The sequence below is a fragment of the Nipponia nippon genome, unplaced genomic scaffold, assembly GCF_047370975.1.
Source record: "Nipponia nippon isolate SJK-2023a ecotype South Korea unplaced genomic scaffold, ASM4737097v1 scaffold_8, whole genome shotgun sequence".
In the NCBI taxonomy this organism is placed as follows: Eukaryota; Metazoa; Chordata; class Aves; order Pelecaniformes; family Threskiornithidae; genus Nipponia; species Nipponia nippon.
In genome coordinates this window covers 38,197,841-38,224,364 of record NW_028262402.1, presented here as the reverse complement: position 1 = coordinate 38,224,364, position 26,524 = coordinate 38,197,841, and the positions used below count along the sequence as shown (strand labels likewise).

Below are 26,524 nucleotides of genomic sequence, written 5' to 3'. Positions count from 1 at the left end.
TTGTGGTTTTTATAATAATATTTCACACCATCCAGTATTCTCAGGGTCCAGTATGTTGCATTATTAGCTAGTATCTTTGCACACATACTTTAGTCACTTAAAATCTGCTTGGAACTTCATATACAGTAGATATGCAGCAATAGACTGCATTTTAGCATTAAAATCTGTCTCTCCCCTATATTCACAGGACAGAAGAGGTTTTATTATTGTCTTTAAAATATATATTTGAGCTATTCCATAACTAAATAAGCCCTTTAAAACAAATCAAGCTTGCACTATGTTGTAGGCCATGTGTTTACTTTATTTGCAATTATGCTGTAGGCAAGCACTTTCCTCTTAGCTTGTTCCAGCTGTGGGCTCTGGGCTATGGACTGGAATGTTACGGCTACTTTCAGAGCATTTGCTGAGCTGATTATTTTTTTCCATTCATCTGTTTGCAAATAGAGGCAAATTTAAGCTCCTTGGAAAACCTTTTGAAATGAGTCTGAGAGTTTAGGTTATACAAAAGGCTGCACGAGGTAAGGGGGAGTGATGATAGATTACATAAACTTTGTATTAGAGCTGTGAAAAGGTGTGATCAAGACATGTCATTGCTGAATGTCTCATGTCTCCAGATACCACGTGTCACTGTGGTGTACCAAAACACTTGTCTTGACTTCCGACTCCATTTTTCTAGAGAGGTCTTATTCAAAGGCTGTACATAAACTACAAGTAAGCTTAAGATGTTTTAATTTGCATGTGCATTCATATCCATTGAGAAGAAAATGTTGTTTTGAAATAACAAAATGTTGGCACAAATTCTAAGACAACTCAGGAGTAGCATAATACCTACCAACTGACAATCTTAATTTGATATGTCTTAAACTTTCAGGAAAAAAATTGTTTATATTCTCTCTAGGTAATTGGGAGTTTGCTTTTCTCTAAAACATTCCCCTCTAAAAGGAAGAACCACTGTCAAAAGAGTAAGAAAACGTACAGTGTAACCACAGAGATCGTCTAGGTATTACCCAGGTTGGTAAGGGTGTTGCATCTGGAAGGAGCACAGTAAAGGTATGGGCATTCTAATGAGAAATGAAATACCTGAGTTAAAAATATGTTTCAGAGCAGATTTAAACAGCAAAGTAGTATTACCAGCATGTCAGCCTTTGTAAATTTTCTGTCTCATTCTAAACCTAAGGCCTCTTTCCTATGATCTGATTTGTGTTTACTGAAGGCCTATACACCATATTTACGGTTCCCAAGATAGGTAAGCCTCCAGGAGAAGCTTAAAGCTCAGTCCAAATCAGGAAAGTGAAGAACTACTATGAAAAACAGGCTGCATTGGTGACTATGTCTTGGGTAAGTAGACTGTTGTAGAAAGAAAGAAAAAAAAAAAGTGGGGAATGGAAGACATGATGATGATGAAGAAGGAGGGTAGCAGATGAGCGCAGGCATGGTTGGCCAGCAGAGCCATGACATGAAGTAGTATTTTCAGCACTGGCTCCATCTTCAGCACAGCAGCATTTACAATAATTTGAATATGGTGACCAACAGTAAATTTATTATGTTTCGCACTGCTTTGTCAGTTACTGCTTGATGTTTTTTCCTGTTGGCAAGGCCAAGAATTTAATGGACATTAAAAAGGTACACACTTAGGTATATGGGTAGCTGGAAAATGCACAGGGTCCTTCGTGTAGGAAATAAAGAGAGTGCATATATATGTTTCCAGGTGGCACCGAAGAGAATTATTATCCAGCATTTGGCAGCTCATTTGGCTTCCAGCAGATTTGTTGTGGGGAATTTGTGTGTTTTTGTGAAAGCATTCGATGACAGCCGCAATCAGAGACGTTAGACTGCACAGGCTCATGGTTTGGTATAGCAAAGCTTATGTTCAAAGAAGCATTTCAAAATAGCTAGTATGCTTGGGCTGGCTTAATTATTTCCATGCCTACAGTTATAACCTTGACTCTCTAGGTGGCAATACACATACACAGTAAACTACAGTGAATCTGGAAAATGTTTTGGGTATGCTTTTATTCTGACCTGCTACTGAAAATTCAAGCAGTGACATCATGAATGTTAATCATTTCCTTACTGTGATATATAAATAAAGGCAGATCAAGTCACAAGTTCCTGATTATAAGGTGGCACAAGGTCTTCAGCATAATTGGAGTAAAAACGTTTTGTCAAGAAATTTTGTTCATCTCTTGCTTCTGTCTCCACCCCCCCGAAAAAAAAAGTATCAATTTAACACATGGGAATTTGTTGTCACTACTTCTTGCGCCGTTTCCATTAGTTACAACTGGAAAGCAACCTTTATCTGATTGTGTGTTGGATGGAGACCTCGGTCGGTGGCTGAAGGCTACTTGCAATATACTCGTTAAATATGGGGAAGGAAAAGGTAAGTACTAATTCATAATAAACTAGCTCATGAGGTAGTGTTTAAATATTGGTGTATAGGTAACAATATATTTGAAATGTATGAGGAAATTTCAAATAGGGTTTTTCAAGCAGTCTTATTGAAAGGTTGCTTATTTAAAATTCCTATTTCAAACTTTTTGTATTAGAAAATTCGATGTTGTTGCAGCAAACAGTATATTTTAATTACTGATATTTCATTTGTAAGCGAACTCATCAGTTATTAATAAGTATGTTTTAAACACTTGGTCAAAAAAGCAGCGTTCGTGACTTCTTAGTCACTTCTAAGGACTTAAAGATCATTGTTCTTTCTTCTGTTAAAGCCATACAGATGATAACTTTTCCACTACTGAAGGAAAAAATAGTTTTCTTTCTACTAATATGTTACCGTTCCCAGGGGAAAAAATTGTGAAAGGAGGATGGAGGCAAAGTTAATTTTTGTTTGTAATTTTATTTTGCTTTTAAGAATTATTGTGGTGGATGGTAGTTTTCCTGGTTTTGTTTTGTCTTCTTTTATAGTAGTGAATTTTTGAAAGAAGGGATATGGACTGGCTAAACATTACATTTTTTTCCCGGTTTTCTTATATGAATACCCGGGGTTCATGTTTGGATTGGAATATGATGAAATAAGTGGCTTACCAAGTATGAGACTGAGAAAAGTAAACAAAAATAGTATTGTACTATCTTCAATGAAGTGCAAGCCAGAGGAAAGTTTTTTCATGCAGAGCTATGAACGGAAATGAGCCACATCTATTCACTGTTCTCTTGCACAGGTGAATTTTGTAATGTCCTTCATTTGAGCAGTGCACAGTGCTCTTCTAATTAAACTGGAACACACAATAATTAATTCCATTGGATCTACCCTAAGTGTCAAATGTCCTCTCTCTGAAGCCTGATGCTGTATAGTGGATATTTCCTTTTGATACTTCAACTTGCAGAATATGAAATTTGCTTTCAGTTTCTTGTACTTCCTGGCATTTTAAAAAACTAATTTTGCTTCTGATGGCATAAAAAGCAATTTTTATGTAAGAACTACTTTGGCATAACGTAAGCTACCAAAATCCAATGGTTTCATGATTGTCAGTTGTAAACTGTAATGTTTTTTGGTGAAATAAATCACAAAATGTTGCATCTGTGTATCCCTTAATAGTTAGTTATTCTGCTTTTACATTTTAGGAATTGGAGAAACCCGTGATTGAAAAGAGGAAAATCTACTTCAGACAAAAACTCTGTATTTCTAGATGTGTAATGTGCAAATACAGAGACACCAAAGACAGCTTTTCATTGTATAAATTGAAACCATAACAATAATTCTAAAGTATGATAGTGAAATACAGTATGATATGAGAGGGAAAGGTATGGCTATCAAGCAAAAAATGTTTATACTCTGCACGTGAATAGTAATATCAAACCTGTAGTGTAAATATCAAAATGCCTTAATTTCTATGACAGGGCAAGGCTTCAGGGAGAGATTATGATGATTTTGATGCCCAATATATACTTTTTTTTCTTAAGAGTCCATTCATAGGGTGTACATATGCCCGAAGTGCTTTAAGGATACAGCTTGGTCATTGGAGTCCCTTTGAGTCAAATAGGTACTGAGAGTGCCTACTTGCCTACTTGTTTTTATGCCAGCAAATAGCATAAAAGGTAGAATAGGCTTCCCATTATCTTTCTTATTATTTTGAGCCGGGAGACATATTCTGGTACCTGCATTTCAATGTGTTCTGTTCTCCCCTGTTCATATTGTGCAGCTTCTCTGTGAATACGCTGGATTTGTTAGTGCTAACTACTCCAATCTGGAATCCTTTTGGGATTTCTGTTGTATCTTTCTTTGGGTGGCCTTGAATTATTGTGAGGCCAGAATTGCTAATTATAAAGACCAATTGTTTCAATAATGAGTTCCGCAATCAAAACACTCACAATTCCTTACACCACATTGTATGGCAATTACCAGTGTCTATCATTGACTTAAAAGAGTGATAAAAGTTCATTATTAGATTTTTTCCTTTTCAGTAAGGAAAATTAGAAACACTTTGCCTTTTAAAGATAGGATTTTGAAGGTCTCTTTATTTCAGTGGTACTGTTTTACTGCAGGTTAGAGTAGTGGAATTCGATTTTTTGAGGTGTACTGTTCTGACTTACAGTTCTCTAAATGCCGCATACTCATGCTGTAGAAGATTTGTGCTTTCAGGGCAGCTCACAGTAGTGAGAACTCTGTTAGTGTTTACAAGAAGAGGTCCTTGTTTTTTTATCTTAAATCTCAAGTAGTCAAGGAAACAACGGTATTTTTAGTGTGTTTTCTTAAAAAAAAACAAAGGTCTATCTGATCACATAATATATTTAAAAAAAATAATCAGTCACCCCACTTAGAGCCGAGGATGCAACAAAACTTATTTCCTCTCCTAGGCTGCTCAGTTTTTCTTCAGAAAGAAAAAAATACTTAAGGTGTTTTCATATGAGGTAAGTATTTAAGAGAATGATTTTGGTTGCCAATACTGATTTCTGTGATGTTAAAAACTACCATTTAACAGCACAATAGAGCAATTAGCAAAGACATTGGTATAAAAATTAGGTAAAGGCTAAGATGCTGGGTCATAGCTGAAGAATGTTGTTTCAGAAAGGGATGATTGGCCCAGAGGAGAAATCCAAAATAAATGTCTTAATTTGCTGAATAGAAGTGAGCTTAAATTTACTTTGCTTTCTTCTTAGAAACCTAGGTACCTAAAGGTGAAACTTAGGCAGCCAGCAACCAGCATCCAAGTTAATCGCTTTGAACGTTCACGATATGGCGTATTTCTATCGTGTAGTATGTGATAGCTCCTCAAAACACAGCCTGAAAGCAATAATAATCATAACGGAGCCCTGCCTAGCTGACACTAGCATCTCAATATTTTTACGTGGGACTTCTGCTTGCTGTTGACTGCCTGCTGATTTCAGTGGGGAGTGGTCAAAGCGATGCCCTGCAGACCAGATCCAGCTCATAGAGTGAACCCATATGGTCACTTGCCTCTTGTGCTGCAGCCTTGCGATCAGGCTGTGCCTGATGGGGAGCCCTTGCCCAAACCCTGCAATTGCTAGGATGGCCTGTGAAACCCAACAGCCAAGTGTTTTGTACTCACCTGCAGAGCAGTCAGCAATTGCATCTTGCAGGCACAGTGTCACATGAACATGGATATGCCTTCACGTGCCCCCAGTGTTTGGAAGACTGGCCTGGGACAATACTATTCTCCGTGAATCAGTCCATCCTCTTACGCTGGATAATCTGGTGTTGCTTTAAGGTGTTCAAGTCTTCTGCATATTCCACTCTGAGAGCATGCGTACTCGGTGTACTTGACTGACACCCTAGTTAAGTGTCTTCAGGTTTTCCTCCTGCCTCCAGCCATGGGTCACTATAGGACAGCCTTACTTTCATCGCTGTTTAACCCTGAATTTTTTGGTAAATAGTTCCAGGTTAGTTCAAAATAAAGAGGTCACATGGATAAGGTTCTTTTTTTTCAGCCTCAAGCAGGAATTTTTTTGTTTGTCTCCTCTAAAGCTTGAAGCATTTGCTTTGGCATGTCTTTGAGTGTGAACAGTAACACAAACCTCCATCCTCCCAGTTCTACCTTCTGTATAGTCACTATGAGAAAGATATATTTCATCTGGTATGAAAAAAGGTGGGAAAGAAAAGAATAGATTTTGAAAATGGTTTTAAAATGAGGATTTGAAACCTCTGGGGTCACATCTGGACAAAGTCTCACTGGAGAATCCATATGCCTGTCATTTGACCCAGGCCAGGGAGCTGACAAGTTCACATCTTCTAGGAGTACTCTGAGAGATGACGCGTTTGAAAAATCTGTTAACCAGTCTGAGGGATACAAGGAATGACAGAGCAAACTGAAGAGAGGCAGTGTTCCCTGAGTTTATTCTACAAAACCCTTAAGACTTCTTATTCTTAGAAGCAGGGATTGTGGTAATGCTCAAGAAAGGCTCTTTGGAAACTTAGAGAATTTTTAAGGTGTTACTGTTTAGCTACACATATCATCTGAGGAGTCATCTAATACTGAGGTAAGAACAGCAACTGAAGTGGTTATGCTTTGATCCTGCATCTTCCTCGTGCTTGTCTCCAAGATTGTTACCCTACAAAAGTACATTGTGCTTCTCCATCACTGTGAAGGGTTTCTTTCAAGAGATGGAGACTACTACATCTTAAAGCTGCTGAACTCACAGAGTCCTCTGAGGCCACCTTCACTCATTTTCCTACCTCTGTTAAGAAAATTGAGTAACAGACACCAATGGCACCATCTGAAATGTTATTTCTCAATTCCGGACAGTGACGTCCTGCCTTAGGAAGCAGTGTGGTGGTTTCCATGGGACTATCGCTAGAAGCACAGAAACTGTTTATGATTGTAATGAGACTAAGCTGTACTGTCACATTTTGTTCTTTGGGTCTGGACTAACTTCAAAGGTATTTACAGAATGCACTTCAGGAGAATTGATGGTTGGATATTTGTGACTGTGACCATCAAGCTGACAAAACCTACCCCACTACATTCCTGGCAACTTACAGACACTAATAAAAACGTTTTAAAAGCCATTTTTTCTCATAGAACAAATTCTGCAGCCAAGCCTGTTGACTTTGAATAGTTCTTCATGCAAATACAATGTCTGAACTATCTTGAAGGATTTTGAGCCATGTTCAGATATCAGTAACTGCTTGTTGCAACCACTGAATAGTCAGATTTAAAAAAAACACTGTAAGAACACATGGCATCCTGGCTGTGTATAATTCAATATTCAAGACTGTCCTCATTCTTGCCTCCTGTTGAAGCACATCCGTCATGTGAACCAGCAGCTGATGGACATGTGTTTGCGTGCCTGGGTTCTGTCATCCTTTACTCAAAAAATCAGGTTATTTGTGATGAGGGAAGTCATCTTCTCCTTCTTGGAAAAGTATTTGTTGGCAGATCAGTGTGCAGTGGGCAGCAGGAGGGAAAATTTACTACAATCAGAGCTGGAATAATCATTGCATATTCGCATTCTGTGGAATAACGTATGACTTAAGCTCACTCTGGGAGTTTGCCTCTACACACAGTAAGTTGAAGGGGAAGACCAAGGCAGAAGATGCTGTTCTGTTGTAGTCCAGAATCCGCATGGTAAAACAAGATTTAAGTTTTGCACTATAAAGAAAAATAATCTTCCACAGTGCTTTTCCACAGCATGCTAAAGCAGCAGCTGAAACAGTCATCATCTGATGAGCCTGTGTTTAATATATCTGCTCCCAGCCTTGGGTGTTGGACTCACTTAAGAGACTTATTTATTTATTTTGAAAGATAAAGGTAAATAAGGTTAGTGGCAGGCTGATTTGTTGGTAATATGGGAGGGAGGAGGAATCTAGAAGCAGTCTTTATCAGTTTCATTACCAGTTTCATTCCTTGCTCTTCTCTTTGCTGCTTCGTCAGTTCTTGAAGATCTGCTAGGGCACTAAGGCAAAGGTAAAAGTTTGTAGATAGTCTTATGAAACTCAATGTCTTCAGTGTGTTTGGAGATGATGAAACAATGAAACTGGGAGTTCCCTCTAATGAAGATTAGTGCATAAGACGTAGATTAACTTTGGCTTTTTCATTCCAAAATCGGGACACTCCTTTAGTAGATCCTGCCTGATTAAACATGTTTGATGGAAAAAAACATTTTAATATACTTGCTGGATAAGAGGTATGATCTAACAGAACGTAGTGAACAGAGCGGGTATCTGGGTGCTTATGCTTTTACAGACACCCCAATGGAACCAACAGAAACAAGCCATTCCTGTTTTGGTAAAAGTTTCTGTTAAGTGTATTATCCTCCTTTAAAATCGTTTTTTGGCAGCAGATTTTTGGACTTTGAAAACCGTGGAAGGTTATGCATGAATTAATGCAGTCAACTTTGACGTGTCTGATTTCACTTACTTAGGACATGAAGAGCCGGAGGTGTGAAGCATTGTTCCTAACGGGCATCCAAGAACTGAGCTGGCTGCACTGCTGTTGAAGTGACAGCTTAGACACTGGGAATACAGGACTTGCGAAAAAAGAAGCATAAAGGATGGACAAGCAAGGTAGTGCTGATCTTAAGGTAAGTCTGTAGAAATAGGATTGATATTTTGTAGTAGGACTGCAGGAGAAAACATCTCAGCAGTTCTGATTTCTAGAGATAAGATAAAAAAGAGTGCATGATAGTTATGTGGACTTTGAACTACTAAAATGTCTGTTATAAAAAAACCCCATATTTTCAGATCAGTGAAGTGCTGGGGAATTGGGTGTGAGAATTTGCACATGAGAATTGGTTTGTATGGCTTTGCAGAACAGATTTTTAGGTCTTTGTATTAGATTACAAATGGAGAGTCTTGATTCCAGGGAAGACTGAGAATTTCTCATGTCTGAAAGAAGATGCACAACTTAGAAGTAGCAGAAATTTGGAGTTAAGAAAATGCTTGCACTCAGAGGAATATGTACACCTGGCTATGTCCCAGTCAAAGTCCAGAGCATGTGCATGTGCTGGGATACATGTGTTTTAGCTTTCTTACAGGGTTCAGATTCATATTAAGAGTGGTCCTGGTAACAGTGATTGATATGTCCTGTTCAAAGAACATTTCTTATTTTATTTATAAACATTGGTGAAACTAGCTAATTGAGCTGAAAGCTTCTGTGCTGACTCAGGATGACTTGTTTAAGAAAATTTAATTGAGAATAATATCTTAAAAAAGTGTAGCTAGGAAAAGAATGAACATGCTGTTCATCACCTGCTAAAATTTCTAGCAGTGCATTCTGTTATTGGAAGCTGTAATGCTTTTTTAAGGCCTACTGTGTAAGACGTGCAGTGTAAGAAGTCTTAAAGACAAAGCAGTGTGGGAAGCAGAAACTTATGTTTGGCAGGGGGTTGGAAGCAGTTTTCTTACCCTCCTTGTCTTGGAATAATAGTTGATGTGAAACCACTGCCAAGTTTAACAGCTGATGTTTCAAAAGGCCCTGAGGCATGCCCCAGGGCTGAGCAGGCTTTTCTGCTCTGTTTTTCGGGGTGCTGCTGAGCCTGGGTGCTTGACCTGACAGTGGGGCTATCTTCTCCCTGGTGCTCTCGGTGGCTCTGCTCCCAGGCCCCTGCGCTGAGACAGTGTGGTCCAAAGGCAGGGCTGTCCTGTAGGGGAGGAGGAGGGAGAGCTGGGCACCATGGGGGAAGGTGAGACTTGGGCAGGAAAATTAGAAATGGAGAGACCAGCAAATGGGAGAAATATCCAGAAAGAGTAAGTGGATGGGAAATACAGATAAAATCCAGAGGCAGGCAGACACTGGAGCTCGCAGTCAATACAGTGGCACAACTGAAGATGACAGAAGACACATTAGGCAAAAAGCAGATGAGAGGGCAGGGCAGAGAAACCAAAGAACTAGAGGCTGGGATTGATTATAGGAAGAGGTTAAGTTTTGGACAAAAAAAAATGGAGATTGAAAGGAAAGTGAGGTTTGAGAGACGAGTTGGAAGAAATACAGAACACTGGAAACAAAATGAAGCTCAGAATAAAGGGAGAATGGTGTATGCCTGCTGTGTTAGTCCACACTAGGTACAACTGGCTACAATTGCTGCAGGTGCTTGTTTTGGTCCGATGGCTGTGGTCCGCAGCACGTTCAAGGGCTCCAGCCCTGCAGGACGCAGTGGTAACTGCTGAAGAGGTGTTGAGGTGTGGAAGAAGTGATACAAAAGGTACGTGAAGAAGAACAGGCAGATCAAGAACCTGAGTATTCAACAGTTCGGGTTTATATCCAAATTTCATGAAGATTTCATTAATACACTGGTCACATACTGGTTTTCTTGTACACAGGTTGAGCTGTTCATCATCATGAGCTGTAATCCAGTTACTGTTTCCTTTTCACTGTTTGCTTTTCAATAACGTGTGGATTACATAGGATTCAAGTCTTCGTAATTCAAGAGAGAACTGTTGGTTTCCTCTTGGACCTTCCCATTAGGTTTATCATGAGTGCTATAACCTTAACTTGTATCATGAATTTATTTCCACAATACCCTAAAAAAGGACCAGGGAAAAACCTCCGGCTTTAGGGGCGGGAGCTGAGATGCAGACAAATTCGAGCCAAAAACCGTATGCCGAGTTTGGGATACTTGTGATCCGTTTTCTCGACGTGATAAAGAACTTGGCCGGGTCGAAGCGAAGCGCCGCTGGGCGCGGGGGGAGCGCGTCGGCGGGGGGCTGCGGAGCGGGAGCTCAGCCCGGCTTTCGGGGCTCCCCGGCGGAGCGGCAGCCGAGGCAGAGCCGGGACTCGGCGGTCCCAGGTAGGAAAACCCGGCCCGCTGCCTTGGGGCAGCGCAAACCTTTCCCATATGGGGGAAAAAAAAAAACAAACAAGAACGCGAATAAATAACCGAGAAGCCGGGGGTAAAGGACGGCGCCCGGGAGCCGCCGCGCCCCGCGGAGGCGCCGCCCGCCGCCCCGCCGCCGCGGGACAAGGATCGCCGGCGCCGGCGGGCATGGCGGCGCGGCGGGACCAGCTCTTCTCGCAGCTGGGCGCCGTCTGCCGCGGCGGCCGGGACTGGCGGGAGGGCGGCTGGCGGCACCCGCCCCGCGAACGCTGCTCGGCGACGGAGGACCGGCGGCCGCGGGCACCCCCGCGCCGAGCCCCCCGGGGCGGCCGCGAACCCGCGTCCCGGCAGGTGAGGGCGGCGCGGGCGGGGACGGGAGGCGGGCGGCGGCGCGGGCGGGGGTCTCGCTGCTCTCCGCCCGGGGACGGGCTGCCAAATCCCCGCAGGGGGCGGCTGCCGGGGGAGCGGGAGTCGTGAAGGCTGATCCTCCTCGCCCTCGTCCCGGCCGAAGTCCCCTCGGCCTGGGAGGGGGAGGCATCCCCTTGCGGAGCGAGCGATGGGGCCGCCAGCTCAGCGGAGAGCGGCGGCTAGACAGGCTCTCCGCTCTCCGGTGGTACGCGTTGCAGTCGCCGTGTCACGAGTGGCACTTGAGCACAGCTGTAAATGGCATCAGACTTCATCTGAAAGTGCAGGCGACTTAGGGAGGGAACAGGTCTGTTGGGACTGACTGCAAAGAGAAAACCTCAGGCTACAGGGGGCTGTTTGGCCAAGGATGTCACGTTCTGGTGTCCGTGCCGATTACCCCACTGTGCTTTTGCAGGTGTGGACTTGAGTGATTTTACACACACACATTGGCTTGTATTCCGCTAGCCATGAAAGGCTTCCAGCAAAAAGGATTGCCCACACTACGAGCAGGACAGAGAGGGTGATTTTGTGGTAGTGCCATTTGAGCGCCATGAGGCTGACAACGGTTACATGTAGTATGTCAGAAAAGTGCCTCTGGCTCCAGTAAATTTTCACTTCCTTTTACTATGATGCTGACTGAAGCCTTTTTTTTTAAATTTAAAGATTAAATGTGTGATTCAGCTGGGGTTTTAAGAACAGAGCTCTGCTACTACAGACAAAATTGTGAGACTGGATGGTATTTCGCACAGATCATGCTGTAGCAACATATCTAATGTATCCATTTCTGATATACGTGCTGATATAAGAAACATGTTTACAGTGGAATATTCTTTGTGAGTGTTTCTGTCAATTAATATAATTTTCGAAATACAGAGTATCTGCTCATACACTAAGAAAAAATGAGTTAGTGTTTTAAGTTGTGAACACCTGAAGTTAAACCACAAACTGCTTTTCTTGGTACCAAAATGGAGTGGCCAGTTTTTAGAGATTTAGTATATTTTGGACCTTCCAGGGGAATTGCAGTGTTACCTATAAGAATAAGCTCATACTGGTATGAGGCTAAAATGACTTCAAGGAAGCATCATCATTGGTTTTTTTTTAATGAAAAATATGCTCTGAAGTTGTGAAATCAGTTTACAGACTTTTCTTTGGTAAGTTTATATTATACCATAATAACCTTACTTAAAGTAATAACAGGCTTATATAGTATTATTAAAAAACATGATAAGCAGCAAGTTATATTTGAACCAAAGTTTCCTTAATTGTTTTGTGGCTTGATAAGGGACAAATGCTGAAGCTTTCTTGGCTGTTACAAGGTCCAGGCACAGAAATTACCCAATAGTGAATGTGCTGAAGTATGTTTCCCCTGGAAGTAACCAGTATCAGGAAGAAAACATAGGAATCGTACAGAACCGTACCAGAGAAAGATGTTTCTCTCTCAGCTCCACCTTCACTTTTTTTTTTTTTTTTAAATGTTGTAGGAACAGGGGGAAGATAATTGTTACCTTTCCCCCCCCCCCCCCCCCCCCATTTGTGACCACCAAAGTGGAAGGCAAAAAGTCATGTAGTAGTTTTAAAAGGGCAGAAGGTAGGAGAGTATAAAATTTCTACAGCTTGTAAAGGAAAATGAGGTCTCAGTAAATGTCTGTCTGTCCATGCATGCACCCAGTTGTGCAGTGCACACAGTACTCCACTCTGGGCTGCAGGTAGTGTTTTCAAAAACGTCTAAACCATTTATGTGCCTAGGTCCCAGTTTTAAAAGATATTGTTGGCACGTAAGAGCGTAGGTCCCTCTGGGGCCAGTCAAACTTTGTCTACCTCCTGGCCGCTTTGTTTGTGGAGAACCTCAGGGGCTGAGCAGCCGCAGCACGTCACTTCTCTGTCATCCCAAGGAGTTCTTGTTCACCTCTGCATAACCACAGTGGCAGGTGCCCAGAGATAATAGAAAACAGGTTTTAATTGTCATGGGGCCAGAATCATCCTCAATTTATAGTATTGCCTTTAAAGTGGGGTTGTGGTACATGTCAGGGGAAGGCTGCAGCAGTAAGAAGAGGTGGTCAATCCCTTCACGTTGCTATGAACACCACTCTGAACGTGACTGGTGTTACAAATAGGATGGCAGAGACCATGCTGGACTCCTGTATCCCATCTCCAGTGTTTATCAGCATGGATCTAATCTGGTTACATCTGCCAAAGCTGAACAAAACCTTCCCAGGAGGAAAATTCATGTGAACTATGTGCAATACTCTTCCTACTTCTTTTCCTAAATCAGTCACTCCTTCATCCTGCCTTTTCACGGCTCAGTTAATCTTAACTTTGTTTTTCACTCAGTAGCACCATGTCAGCTGAAGAGGTGGGTCCCCCACATGTGACCCCCAACAAGTCAATCTATAGGCTTTTGGATGCTATCTGGGGAGGTGGTAGGTCCGAGCGGGGTAATCCATTTTTTTGAGAGTTGCACTAATGAGTTTGAGACTTCAGGCAGTTCACAGCATAACGGAAAGCTGAAGTGGCCTTGATTTAGCAAGTTTTGATCTTCCCTCTGTGTTGTTTTCAGACTGTCTCTATCAACTGTCGTGTAAAGCTTCCCTGATTCTTGTAATACATAAACATATTTCTGTGTAACATGCATATTAGGTGAACCGTTGTAATTCACTCTGTATGCTTTGATTTACGAGTTCTTTTGCCTTATGTTCTCATCAACATTTTACCTCAGTTTTTGAGAGCTGGTTGTACCTTCTCCTGACAGTCCAGAAAGAAAAGAGGCCCCTTTCAGATGCCATAGCTCTAAGTAAACTGCTTAAGCCTCAAGAAAGACAGGCTTTATTAAGCACTTGTCTTCATCCTTTCCTTGAGGCTGGCGTTGCTTTGTGTCTCTGCTGTAGCGCAGTTGCTCGTACACGTTCTGAGTTGTCCAGTTCACTCTATCCATCGTACAGGGACCGAAGGAGGCATCTAAAAACAGTTTCTGGGGTTTCTTGCTGTTCTTTTCACTGGGACTGAAACTGGGTGCTGTCGTGCTGCACATTGATAAATGCAAGTCAGAAAAAGGAGTTTTTAAAACCCACTGGTGGTGTGACATCTTGTTCTCACTGTTACCAAATCAGATGTCCTTGGGTTGCTAATGAAATGAATAGTTCTGGTTTTTGCTGGTTATTAAGTCTCAGTGATGAGAACTGAGGTCAGCCCTCTTCAGCACTGTCAGTAATGATGAAGCTCTGCACAGGAACTGTGACGGGGCAGACGCTCGCCTCCCAGCCTTCAGTGGTTTCAGGTGTAATGGTCTGGAACTTGGTAAACAGCCATGGCTGTGCTTTGGTGCCAGCCCTGCGGCGTCAAAAAATAAAATGTTTTCATTATAAAAGTGGTTACCTAGCTGCCGTGTACTGCTAGGGATTACACAGAGGTGATGAGGGACTCGGTCACATCTGTAAAGGGTTGGTAGCCTGTTGTGACCGTAGTGTTAGTTGGGTTAGGCTGCATTGCTGAGGTTGGATTGCGGATGTAAATTTTTTACCAGCCGAGCTGGGGTGGGACAATCCCAGGTTTGATCACAGCCCTACTGCTATAAACTGTTGCATTTGTTTACATTTTATTGGCACAATTTAACCCCCAAAGAGGGGTAGAGGAGCTTCTACTAGTACATCCCAAGTGCTTATGAAATACATCCATCCCTCTGCCCTCCGGCTTACCAGCATTTTGGAAAGGCTGGTTGGCAGTGCTGTGCAACCTCACCCCTCTCTGCAAGCTCACCCTGTCCTTGCTCCTTGCAGTGCACTCCTTGCCCTGGCTCCAGCCCTTCCCTCACCCCTGGTGCCGGCGCAGCTCACGAGACCGTCCGAACACGAATGCAGCCAGGCAGCTTGGTGAGCAGGGAGTGCTCCCAGGAGGCTGGGCGGGCTTTGGGGCTGCCACCCCGGGGAGAGGAGTTGGCAGCAGGATGGGGCAGAGACCTTTTAGGTTGCAGGGGAGTGCGCCTGCGAGCGCAGCCTGGCGTGGTGGGGGCCAGGAGTCGCAGCCCAGCTCAGTGCCAGGAGCACAGTGGCGATGGCTGCCGGGTCGTCTCGTCCAGCCCAGCATAAACAGCAACGACAGCTGCTCCTCGCTGCCCGGCCCCAGGGAAACCCAAGCCTTTGTGGGTCCCTTTGGCTGCTGTTGCAACCTCCAGTGCAACAAACCAGGTGATAAGGCTGGCATCGCAGAATATGTCTTGGCACGTAGGGCCAAAGGTGCGGAAAGACCCAGTGGTGAGCCCGAGGGTGTGTTCAGATGGCCTTAGTGGCAAAGGGGCAGGAGGACATTTTCATCCCCACAGTCCCCGGTGGCTGCTCCCAGGCCGTGGCTGGCTCTTCCTTCAGCTGGGTCAAGGCAGCTCTCTGTGGGTATGCGGCATTTGGTGGGTTAATGGTGTGACTTACATTTAAAAGCAAGACAGCACCACAAAGGAAAGCTTTTTTTTTTGCAAGGTGGTGGGGTAGCAGACCCAAGGAGAGTGGTGAGCCACAGTCGGGTGGGAAACGCAGAAGTGGGACTATGCCTTAAGCCTCCTCAGAAATCATCTGAGCTGTGCTCCCTCTCTCTTTGGAAAATGGGATTTCAGTCCTGTGACAGTCTGCCTGTCTTGCAGTGTGTGCAAGGGCTGCTGTATGTGGCTGTTAAGCCCATGAAGATTTTATTACCGTGTGAGACAAGCAATGGAGCAAAAAGAGCAATGCTGATAGGAGTGACATGAACAGTCATGTGGCTCCAGAGGTGAGCTGTGTGGGTCATTCACATCCTTTAAACTTCATAGTATTACAGTTTAATACAGATTGCTACTAAGCTGTGACTTACTGGGGCCCTTCATGCTTCCTCCAGCTGAATTTTGCGAACTGCATTCATTTTCCACTTTAGATATATCCTGTCTTCAGAGAGTCACCTCTCTAGTCAATATTAATCCCCCTGTTGCAAAAATATAAAACAAACAAAAGAAAGCTCTGAAATTTACCAGCAAGTAATTTTCTTCTCTTCCTCCTCCTGGTTTAAACTGGGAAGAGCTTTGTGCTGTATAATTTTGAATCCTTTGATGGAGGAATGCATTTGTAACAGCAGTGGGTGGTTGACCTCTGTGATCGCTCCGTGCCAGGTATGTGAGACCCAGTTTCAAAAATAGCAAGTTGATTAGCTCTTTGCTAACATGAAGTGCTGAACAAAGAAGCAGCACTGGCTTCCAGTGATCCCAAAGTGGAAATCTGAGCAAGACTTGAAGCGTTGTATTGACCGTCTGAGTAATATTCCTGAAGCATCATTTTCTTATGGCTGCCTGGATTTTCACTTCTTTAAAATTACTCGCAATAAGATCATTTCAAAGGGGATATGTAACTTGCCTTGAATTTGTGGGATTTTCTGATTATATTGCATTAGTTAATAAAAGAAGACCAAATGCTTGGTTTTCTTTGGGATATGAACGGTATTAATGACTTCCAAATATTGTCAGTGAGACAGACAGGAGCGTTCATTAAGGAAACCCTGCAACCTTTGTCTCCGAAAGAGACATAGTAAAATAAGGTCATTTTATATTTAAGGATTTATAATAATTTGCAAATATAGTTTGGATTAATTTGCCATTTCTTGCTCTATTACTGGTGCCTGCTCTTGTTTGCCAAAAGTTTTGTGTGTCTTTTGTAATTTATTCTGCAATTTGAACTGTTTTCGATCAATTAAAATCTTTAGATGTCTTTCTATATCTTTATAACTAGCTTTTAAAATAATCCACATTTTATGCTTATTGTTGAATTGGCTTTATAAGAGGAGATGATACACAGTATTATATTGTATTCTAATGCTGGCGATGTAAGACAAACGCCAGCTTTGAGCAAGGTAGCTGCCATCAGCTTTGAGCACAGATTTTTTCATTGCCTGTATGGGACACAGTTATGAAACAGCCAGATCCAAACTTTCTCAATGATCACTGTGCTTTTAGACCAGTGGGTTTTGGAGCGGCCTATTTTAGGCGGAAGGGCGAATTATGTTTCATGTCATAGAGACTTTTTGTCATTTTCAGTCTGGGAATGGACCAGGAAACCTGTTTTTAGGTAATTTGCAGCTATCTAATGCCAATATAGGATTTTTAGCAATGCTTTTGGGGCCTGTTTCAAGGGTAAGGCTGAGGAAAACAAATTGTGATTTGAGATTTCTTGTGTTTAGCTCATTTGCAAAAGCCTGGGCTGTTGGCAGAATTGTTAAGGTGAGAGGCTCTCTCGTCTTCCCCCTCTAGTCCAGTGCCGTGGGCTGTGCAGGGGGACAGGAGAGTCTGCTTGGACCCTCCAGCTGCAAACCAGGGGTCCCTCCATGAGCACCTGCACCCTGAGCTGGGCATGCTCTTGGGGCAGTGCTGTTTGTTGTGTTTTTCCAAAACATTACATGTTCAGGGATAGCAGAAAGGCTTAACTGATTAGTTAATAAACTTAAAAAATAAGAAGTAATAAATCAGTTAAAGGCCTTGTCTTTCAGACTGGGCTAAGCTTTCTGTCAGTTGGCTAGCTCTGTGCTCTGGGCGTCAAGCCGGAGCTTCTTTGACAAGGAGAGAATTTTGTACTTAGTATTTCCCGCGTGTTGTTGTCATGACCCCACTGCTATTTGTGTTCAGAAGTATTCTTCCAATTGCATTGTGTGGTCTACTCTGAGATCAGAAGAAACATGTTAGAAAGCCCATTACAGTCAAAGAGTTTTTCTTTTATTGTCTAAGTTTGGGATCGAAATATTGGAAACATTTTTATGAGCCTTTGATGTAAGGCCCCAATCCAGAAAAGCACTTAGGCATACATACTTAGCTTTTAAGTGCAGTTGAATAAACATGAAAGACAATGCCATAGCAGGCTGTTGGTTGAAGACTGAATTTATAGATTTCTGAGAAGCTGACATGCTCCATTTGTGCTAAGGAAAATAATCTAAAATCTCTCTTCAGTATGACTGAAGATTTTTAACAAGCTCTGTTATCCCTCTCTGACTTGGGTCTTCATTTCCCCCTGCTAGCACAGGTGACTTCTCTTCTGTTAGTGTAGGTAGTGTATCCGTGCAGATCTGAGAATATGTTTACAGTGGATGTGTTTGAATTAATTACTAGGAAATAATCACAGAAATTCTGCTGTGATGTGAAATTAGGTGTTATCTTTAAAAGTGGAAAATAGAGTAACTTTTCAGTGCTGTTGAATCTGCAGTCTGCCTGCAAAGGCAGTTTGGGATTAACTGATAGTTGTCTTATAATTGGGCATGGTGAACAACAGTGGAAGCATTCAAATGAAATTATTTGCACAATATTTTTGTAAGTCTTTTTGAAATGTAGTGATGAAAATTTTCTTGCAAATTCTGTTACTTACAATGCAGTATTTCCACAGATGTGCAGAGTCCTGAACACTTGGGCAAAGGAGTAGATAAGAAATACTGGAAGAGCAAAGATGCTCCTTAGTTACAGATGTACTGATGTACTGTAGTGATGGAGGTGAGGGGAACCACGGCATGTCAGTGTTACAAAGCCAGGCTGTTGTCCTCTGACAACGTAGGCTGAACACAAGGAAATTCTAGAAGACCTGAGAGTTTGTTGAAAACCTCACACTGGGTTAATACTTTATTGCACATGACCCTGGAGCTTTACAATGCACTTCTACCCTTCATGGATCCAAAGTGATGTTCTTTGTTACAATCAGTTGTTATATTACTTCATACCATCAGCATGCATGTAGTGGATGCTGAACCAGAAAGTTCCTGCCCTGAAAAGCTTATCCAAGACAGCCTGTTAAGTTGGAAATCTCTTAAATGCTGGCAGTAGTTTACCAGTTGCCATGGGATGCAGAAATACTGCTGAAGTCTGTTTTTCACTTAAGAACTATTATGCATAAAATGATGATACCTGCAAGTCCACCTCCGCTTTTAGAGAACAGGAAGAGTTTCCAGGGGTAAGAGTTCAAGAGATACCAATGTGCTTACAAGCTGAGCTCTTGTGAAATAGTCTTGAGTGTTAGCTTACAAGAACTCTGGCTGCATTTCAGGTATCTAATGTTCTTGCAAGTGACTTGCTCTGTGTGTAGTTAATTTTTAAAAGGATCTAAGATATTTTAGGACACTGTGCTGAACCCAGAGGCTGGATTTTTTCAGTGGCTGTAATAAGGGGAAGTTCTTCTTTCCCTCCCCTCACTGTGTATTTGAATAAGGGTTGGTCACGCACTGCCCTACACCGACTTCTTACAGGTATGCTTTCACCTGAAAATTATGTTTCCCTCCTTCCCAGGCACTGAAAGTTAGTTTTGGATCTTTTGGGTATTTCTAATTCTTTCCATCAGCAGTAAAGGTTCTTTACAGGTACTGTATAAGTATACTGGAGTCCTGAGGCAAATCTATTACCCCCACGATTGTCTCTTGCTATGTAATGAGTATTTGTTTTCATTTAATCATTTTGAGGGTAACAATTTCTTAACCGGAAAAAGAGTTACATGATGTGTAACTATACTTTTTTTTTTTTTTTCTGAGGTTCTGCCAAACCTGCTCAGCAATGAAAAAATCTTGGCTGTAATAGTTAAGATCTTTAGGAAAACCCAAAGTCTTGAGAAGTTACATAGGAAAGTGGTTGTGTGTAGCGGATTCACTACACACACAGTGTGTACAGACCTGAGTCAGGTAAGGTGCTTGGCAGCACTTTTTAGCTCTTGAAGTAGTGTTTTGGCTAAGACACAAGATAGAAATTATTGCACTCTGTTATCAGGACAAATTTGTTGCAGTTTCAGTAAGCAACTTGTAACTTGATTGTTCTGGCTAGTTGCCAGCATGACTGTACTTTACCTAAATGAACTAGCCTGTTATTTAAACTGGCTAGTCATTATATGATTTCTAATTATCTGCCCCTGTGTGCATCTGCAATGTGTCATTAAAGGCAGTTGCTGCTGTTTTGTCCAATAAATGGTTGTATTTCAATAATGGAACAAATTATTCTGACACAGAGATGTGTGCCCTTTGATTTCCTTTTGCAGGGAATTGAACAGTGTCTGGAGCAGCATGCTGTTTCATTACAAAATGTGTGCCTTTGACACCAAAGGGGACATAGGTACAGCTAATGTTACTAAAAATTTGTTGTTTAGTATTGACAGTGTAACCTAGTTTTCCTGAGTTTGGTACTCAACCAATGAACAGTGCTTATTGTCTGGTCTTGAAGGGGCTGAATGTTTCTTGCAGATGGTGGTTTAGTGAAGCTAATTCCAGAGCAGGACAAATGCACATTAGCCTCTCCTTATCAGTGTTTAATTGGTGCAGTGCATCTAATGGCTTTGACTCTGGCAAGTCCTTTACGAGGGGGTGGGGTGGGCTGGGGCAGAAGAAAGCAGCAGCAAAAATGGAAGCATTCACCCGTTTGCGCTGGATGGGTGGGTGATGAAAGCAATGCGGGCACCAGCAGCAGGTGATCGCGGGGCTGTGTTGCTCTGTGACCTGAGGCAGGTGAGCCAGGCGAGCCAGGCACTGTGTAGCTGCTCGATGACCCTGGCGGGACGGTGGCATGGTCACTCACCTCGCTGATAGCACCCCTGGATTTTGGAGGACAGATTACCTCAGTGCTAGGCTGCGTTTTTACGTTTTGTCTGCTCTCACTGCCCATCAGCAAGGATTCAAAAGAAATGAGCGGAGCAGGTATTTCTCTAAATTTTATGCTCTGATCTCTTTCTTTACATCTGGAAAGCTTAATTTTTGAACATTACTAATGTTTAACCAAGTTTGACCGACAGTGTCCCTTTAATACCATATTATGCAAGGATCTCAGACATTAAAGATATTGGAGAAGTGATTAAAAGCAATTTTCTAAAAACTACTCATGTGGCTTAAATTTCAGAGCCAAACTCTTGCCACTCCATTGACTAAATCAGTCTAGAAATCTCCAAAGCCTATTCTGTGGCAGGGAAGTATAAGCAGCAATCCTAATCCTCAGACTGGTGAGAAATGAGAAGGCAAAACTCCCAAACAAAGGTCTCAGGACTTTCTGGAAGGAAAATCAGAAGGAAAATTGCAATATAAACTTGGCTTCAGGTCTTCTGTGTATCAGAACAGAAATTTGCCAGTCAGAAGGAAGGTGTAGGTGTGTTTTTGTCTCCTTCAGGGTTTGGTCGTAGAAAGGATACGGGTTGATGCTGGTTGAGGTACATGTACGTCACTGTAGTGACAGGAGAAATTTTAATTTGTTGTTGAAGTTTAATTAAATGACAACAGTTTTGAAATGTTAGCCAGAGTTTTATGAAAGGAGATATAAATGTTACAGAGGTCTTTTACAAAGCTAGGAACCAAGAGCAAACAAACAGCTGTTCAGAAGTCCCCTCTTTTCATTTTTACTTGCCCAGCCCTGAAGTCATGGATCATTGTAAAAAGCATGAAGGTTTAAAACCCTTTTCCTGATTATACAACTAGCTTAGAAACCTAAGTAAAGCCTTAGATTAAGAAATGAATGTTATTGTTATGGTGTAAATTGTACACACTAAGTGAAGATTTCACGTTATATAAAATTAAGAATAATGGTAAATGTGTTGCATCTCACAGTGTTTCAGTTTTGAAATTTGTGCTTCACAAGATGAAATACAGTGGTGTGGTCTTGTCTTTTATTTTTTCCTGTGGTTGATTGGAATTTCAATATATATACATTTAAGTAGTACCATCTGTTCAGGAACTTCATTAAAGAAAAAAAATGGTGGACTTTGCAAGTGATGTTTTTTGCTATATTCACATGTTCATCATTTGAGATGAAAATAAATGTTAAAGTTACAGGCTTCATCAGGATCATATACAGATGATATGCTGTCTAAGTACTGCTTTTTTAAATGTAAAAATTACAGGAAGCAAGGAGGTGAAAGAGCACAGCATAGGCAACACTGGCAAACTGTTTATGTAAATAAGCAAAGATTAATGTTGAAGTATCTGTATGGGAACATATTATGTTTCTTTGCAGGGCATGGTGAAAACTCCCAGTATTCTATCAATTGCACTTTGAAATGTTGTTTTTAGTCCTGTTTACTGAGAATCCTGCAGTGGAGTTAACTGACATGAGTGTTGTGCTAGGGGAGTCTCTGTGCCACTGGGTGAGGTGCATCCTTGGTGCTTTGAGATTCAAAGGTCAAATAAATTTCATAGTGATCTTGTTCGTCTGAAATAAATTGAAATTTTGTCAATGACCTCTATAGTAGCAAGATTAGATTCATGGCACGTGACCTGAAGCTACAGGATTTTTGTTCCATTGGCTTTGTAGGACCTTGAGCCCGACCCATTGTGACTGGAGTGGCCTGATCAGCTGTGGCTTGTGTTGGTTGCTGTCCTTGCTGCCTCAGTTGCAGAAAAACACAGATGCTTTTGGACCAAATTGAAAAAGGATACACAAAATACCCAGAATTTTACACGTTCATATTTTTGTCTTAACCCCCAGCTGCCCTCCAAAATCTAAAAAAAGAGAATTTTTTGAAACAAGGTGTGTTCTTTAGGAGACAGCTTAGATGTTCAAAAAGCTGAGAGTAGAGAAGAAGCCTTTTCGTCTCCCACATTAGATGATGTAACTTCAACTCACACAGTGTATTGCCATTCCTGAGGATTGTAAGTTATATTTTGGTTTGAAATAACCACACCAAACAGCTGTTGGGTACCAGATGACCTCTTCCTCCTTTAAAATTATTGATTTGTGTTTTATCTTGTATTGTGTAACTTTATGATGAGGCACACTGAGCTTTGGAGATAAAATCTTCTTTGACACCCCTTTTCAAATGTATTCACATGTGAATTAGTGGAGTGCCAGTGCCTTGCTCAGCTGGCAGCATGTTTTGCTGTTGGTGCCTAGGCTGGTGCAATGCTTCCCTGTTACACTGGTCTCTCCAGTGTATCTCCAATGCCGGCTTTCACACCTGGAAAGACAGCCACATAACGTTTGATTACCAAAATATGTCATGCTGGAGGTGAAGCAGCTCGGGGGAAGTTACCTGAGATTGTTGGCGATGCCAACAGCTTGCTCAAAATTACTTTGAACGACTAGTGCTCTTACTAAATCAAAGTGATGGCAGTTGGATGTTGTTCTTCTCTCGTAAGGCTGAGCATGTTGCCTCAGCAAATGCCGTGAGGCTTGTCAGCCTCTTGGTCATTCTGTCACACCCTTTCCTGTTCATGAAGAGTTCAGTAAAGTTCATTCTTATTCAAGGCATCCCATAATATAAAAAGGTTTTCTGTTCCCTAGTTCTGATTGAAAACCAATTACCAGAAATAGTAATGGGTTTCAGAAAAATCAGAGTCCCAGAGTGTTGTAATATTAGAAACATTTCACTGTTTTGCTTGCTAGCTCAAACAACTAGAATAAAGTGGTTTAGGAAGCATGAAACAATACTGATTGCTAATGTGAGTACTACCAAAAGGTTTTCGAGAGCAGTGTGTACCTGCCCTCAGGTAATGAAATTTGCTTCACTGTTTCCAAGGTTTTTCTCTGGATTTAATTTTTGCACCTTGTCTTCAGTAGGTCTCTTTCTAAGATAATTAATTTTCTTGTGTGCCCATGCTCTGTCCAGCCCTGAGGATCTTCCACACTGTTACTCCTTCATTTGAAGCTCAACCAGACACAATTCAATTAGTTGCTCCCAGAAAAATATGCATGCACACCAATACCAGCAAACTGCTTTTTAATGATCCCTTTCATCTTTGGCAGTGGGGGCCTGTTTCAGAGTACTTTGAAACCAAAGGTAGGACTCCCATTAGTCTTGGTGGAAGCTGGGTCTCCACCTGCAGACAAGCCGATAGTTCACTCAGGTAGCTCATGGCCCCCCATAACTGCATGACTGGCAGGAAGATTATGAAGGCGTATTTAGGGATGTAAAGCTGAAGTAAAAAAACCTCAAACGGGCCTGCTTTATTAAAGATCATAATTGCATTCAGGAGATAAAAGAGAGCTATTCTCTTTTATAAGAATTATTGCTGAACTCCATCCATAAAGTGCTCCGAGCAGTACTCTTAATAAGTTGAATTACTGGCATTCTCATGAATTTAATTCTTTTCTAACTCATTGCATCAAAGATGCATTTTATAACCAAGTATGGAGACAAGTACTTATGATAAGTATTTTTACAGGGTAGACATTTTGCAGAGGAACCATTGTTTTTAAACATGAGGAGTGAATAAGGAGTCAATGTTTATTATTTGATTACTGTTTGTCTTGTATGCGTAATCATAAACCAGGACCCTGCTGTGCCCTGTCCTAGAGAGCTTGATGTCTATGCATAAGGCACACAATAGATAGACAGAGAGTGAGATTAACATGAGAAACAATGAGACAATAATAGTTGGTCTAATTGTATTTACATTTTATGATAAAATATCTGTCCATTGCCCATTTCATTGTGGAGGGAGTTCACTTTGACAACAAGAAAAAATCCTTTGCTTCCAGTGTTTACTAAATTCAGTCCCAGAGATTTCAAAGTTCAGCATCCACAAACTATTATTCCTTTCAGGGAATTTGGTCATGATAGACCTGAAGAGAAAGGGGTTCACAGCCTCCCAGTGAGATTCTTTTAAAAAAATCTGTGTACCACAGCGACTGTTCGGTTTACTCAGGCTTCACTGAAACAGTTTTCACAGTGTCCCAGGAGGCCAGTGGAAAACACCCACCTGACATGCAGTCTAAGTGCTAGGTCTAGTCTTTGGTTCCTGCTTTTGCATTTCACTGTAGTCTTAGTTCAGCAAACATATAACCAAGATGAATCTATTCTTAATTCTGTTAAGAATAATAAAAGAAGGAATCAACCATCTCTTTCAGGTAAAAAGAAAATATTGCCTTTTTTGACACTTCCAGCTTTAGTAAAATTGCCATTTGCTAGTCTTCTGCCAGAAAGGAAGTGCAGTCCTTTAAGCAGTTCTGAGACATCCTTACCACATCCTCCATTGTACATGTGTTGGACAGATTCTCTAAATAATTTTCATGTTTATTAGTGAGGGGTGGGAATAAATTTTAATATTGATCTTTCTGTGGAGCTGGGTAAAGCTTGGGAGTGAAGGGCTAGGACTGTTCAGAGCTGTAGCTTCAGCTTATAGTGTTTGGTTTCAGCTCATATCATGATGGGAATCATTCTGAGTTATGTGTTATGGGCCTACAGCCATGTAGGCATTACAGTGCAATTTCTGGCATTATGTTCTTGAGTTCAGGAATACAATTACATTTGAAATATCTTTTCAGTCCCCCAAATCTTGGATTGAAGAGGTCTTCAGTAAAAGAGAATGTGCACACATCATTCCCAGTTCAAAAGATCCTCACAGGTAAAACAATGAATTTCACTTTCTTTCTGTTACGTTTAGAAGGAATCAGAGTAATTTTTTATGGGCGTTGTGTGTAGCTTAGATGAAGTTCTTTGCAGTTTTGCAATGCCCCAGTTGGTGATTGCTGGTGTTTAAGGGTTTTCATAAATACTGTCACCAGTACATTTTAAACGAGGCTGTTTGTTTGAACTAGAAATTGGCAACAATTGACCTTCCTAGGCTTCTTAGGTGTATTGCTCTCAGTCCAATAACCAAAATTGTGGTATGGCATCCAGTTGAGAGACTGAGTTACATGGAGTTACTGCTGCACAGGAATTCTTAACCCAGTACCACCATTTTCTCCCTTCCTCAGAATAATGCCTGCTGCTGATCACAGTCTTGTGAGATAGAGGTTTCTGCTCAGGCTGGTGTGGAGTGTGAAAAGAGTAAGGAAAAGATCAACCTGTGTTTTAGGACCTGAGAAAGCAAACATAATTTGGCATCCCAGATTGTGTATCTAGTGGATGGCGTTGCCTAAATAAACTCAGTGAGACCACATTCTGGGGATGTAAACTTGTAATTTTGCTCATATTGTTTTGATCACCTGAATAGTGTAGAGCAGATAAGATAGAGAACTCATCTGTGAAACGCAGATTTGACATGCAGTCTGAGATGTAAAACACCAAACAAATTACTGAAGTTACCCAGTACATCTTCCAGGGGTGAGTGCAGAAGGACACAGCCTTTAATGCTGTGGATAAACATTTTTTCATGGGTGAATTGATATTTTATGAATACCATTACAGATGGTTTCTTTTATACAAGCATGCATTAATTATCCATCTATTATCACAGGTGTCCTGCAGGCTGCCAGGTGTGCCAGAATTTGATCAGGTAGGAGTGCATAAATATATATCTATGATTTGTATAATGACCTGAAGTTAGTGATGGGCATTCCTAGTCAAGGAAGTAACGACAACAAAAATAACCTTCCTCTTGTATTGTCAGCGTAGCATTTCTGGGTGTGTGCTGGAGAATGTTTAGCATGGATCTGGGTAAAATAAATTGTATGATAACCTTTAAATTATTTGCAGTAGAAAATTTTATCCAAATACTTTGTGTGGATGAGTTT

General features: G+C 41.6%; 1 protein-coding gene across 1 annotated transcript in view; it reads left to right on the top strand.

The window, feature by feature from the left end:
- The first annotated feature begins 36 nt into the window (after positions 1–36).
- The window catches only part of TRPM6 (transient receptor potential cation channel subfamily M member 6), a 101,764-nt gene continuing 75,276 nt past the window's right edge, over positions 37–26,524 (top strand). The window contains exons 1-4 of the mRNA XM_087742814.1: positions 37–2,380; positions 8,332–8,490; positions 25,334–25,413; positions 26,248–26,286. Of these exons, the coding sequence (XP_087598940.1) occupies positions 8,461–8,490; positions 25,334–25,413; positions 26,248–26,286 (149 nt within the window). The 5' untranslated portion in view covers positions 37–2,380; positions 8,332–8,460. The remainder of the gene's footprint in view (positions 2,381–8,331; positions 8,491–25,333; positions 25,414–26,247; positions 26,287–26,524) is intronic.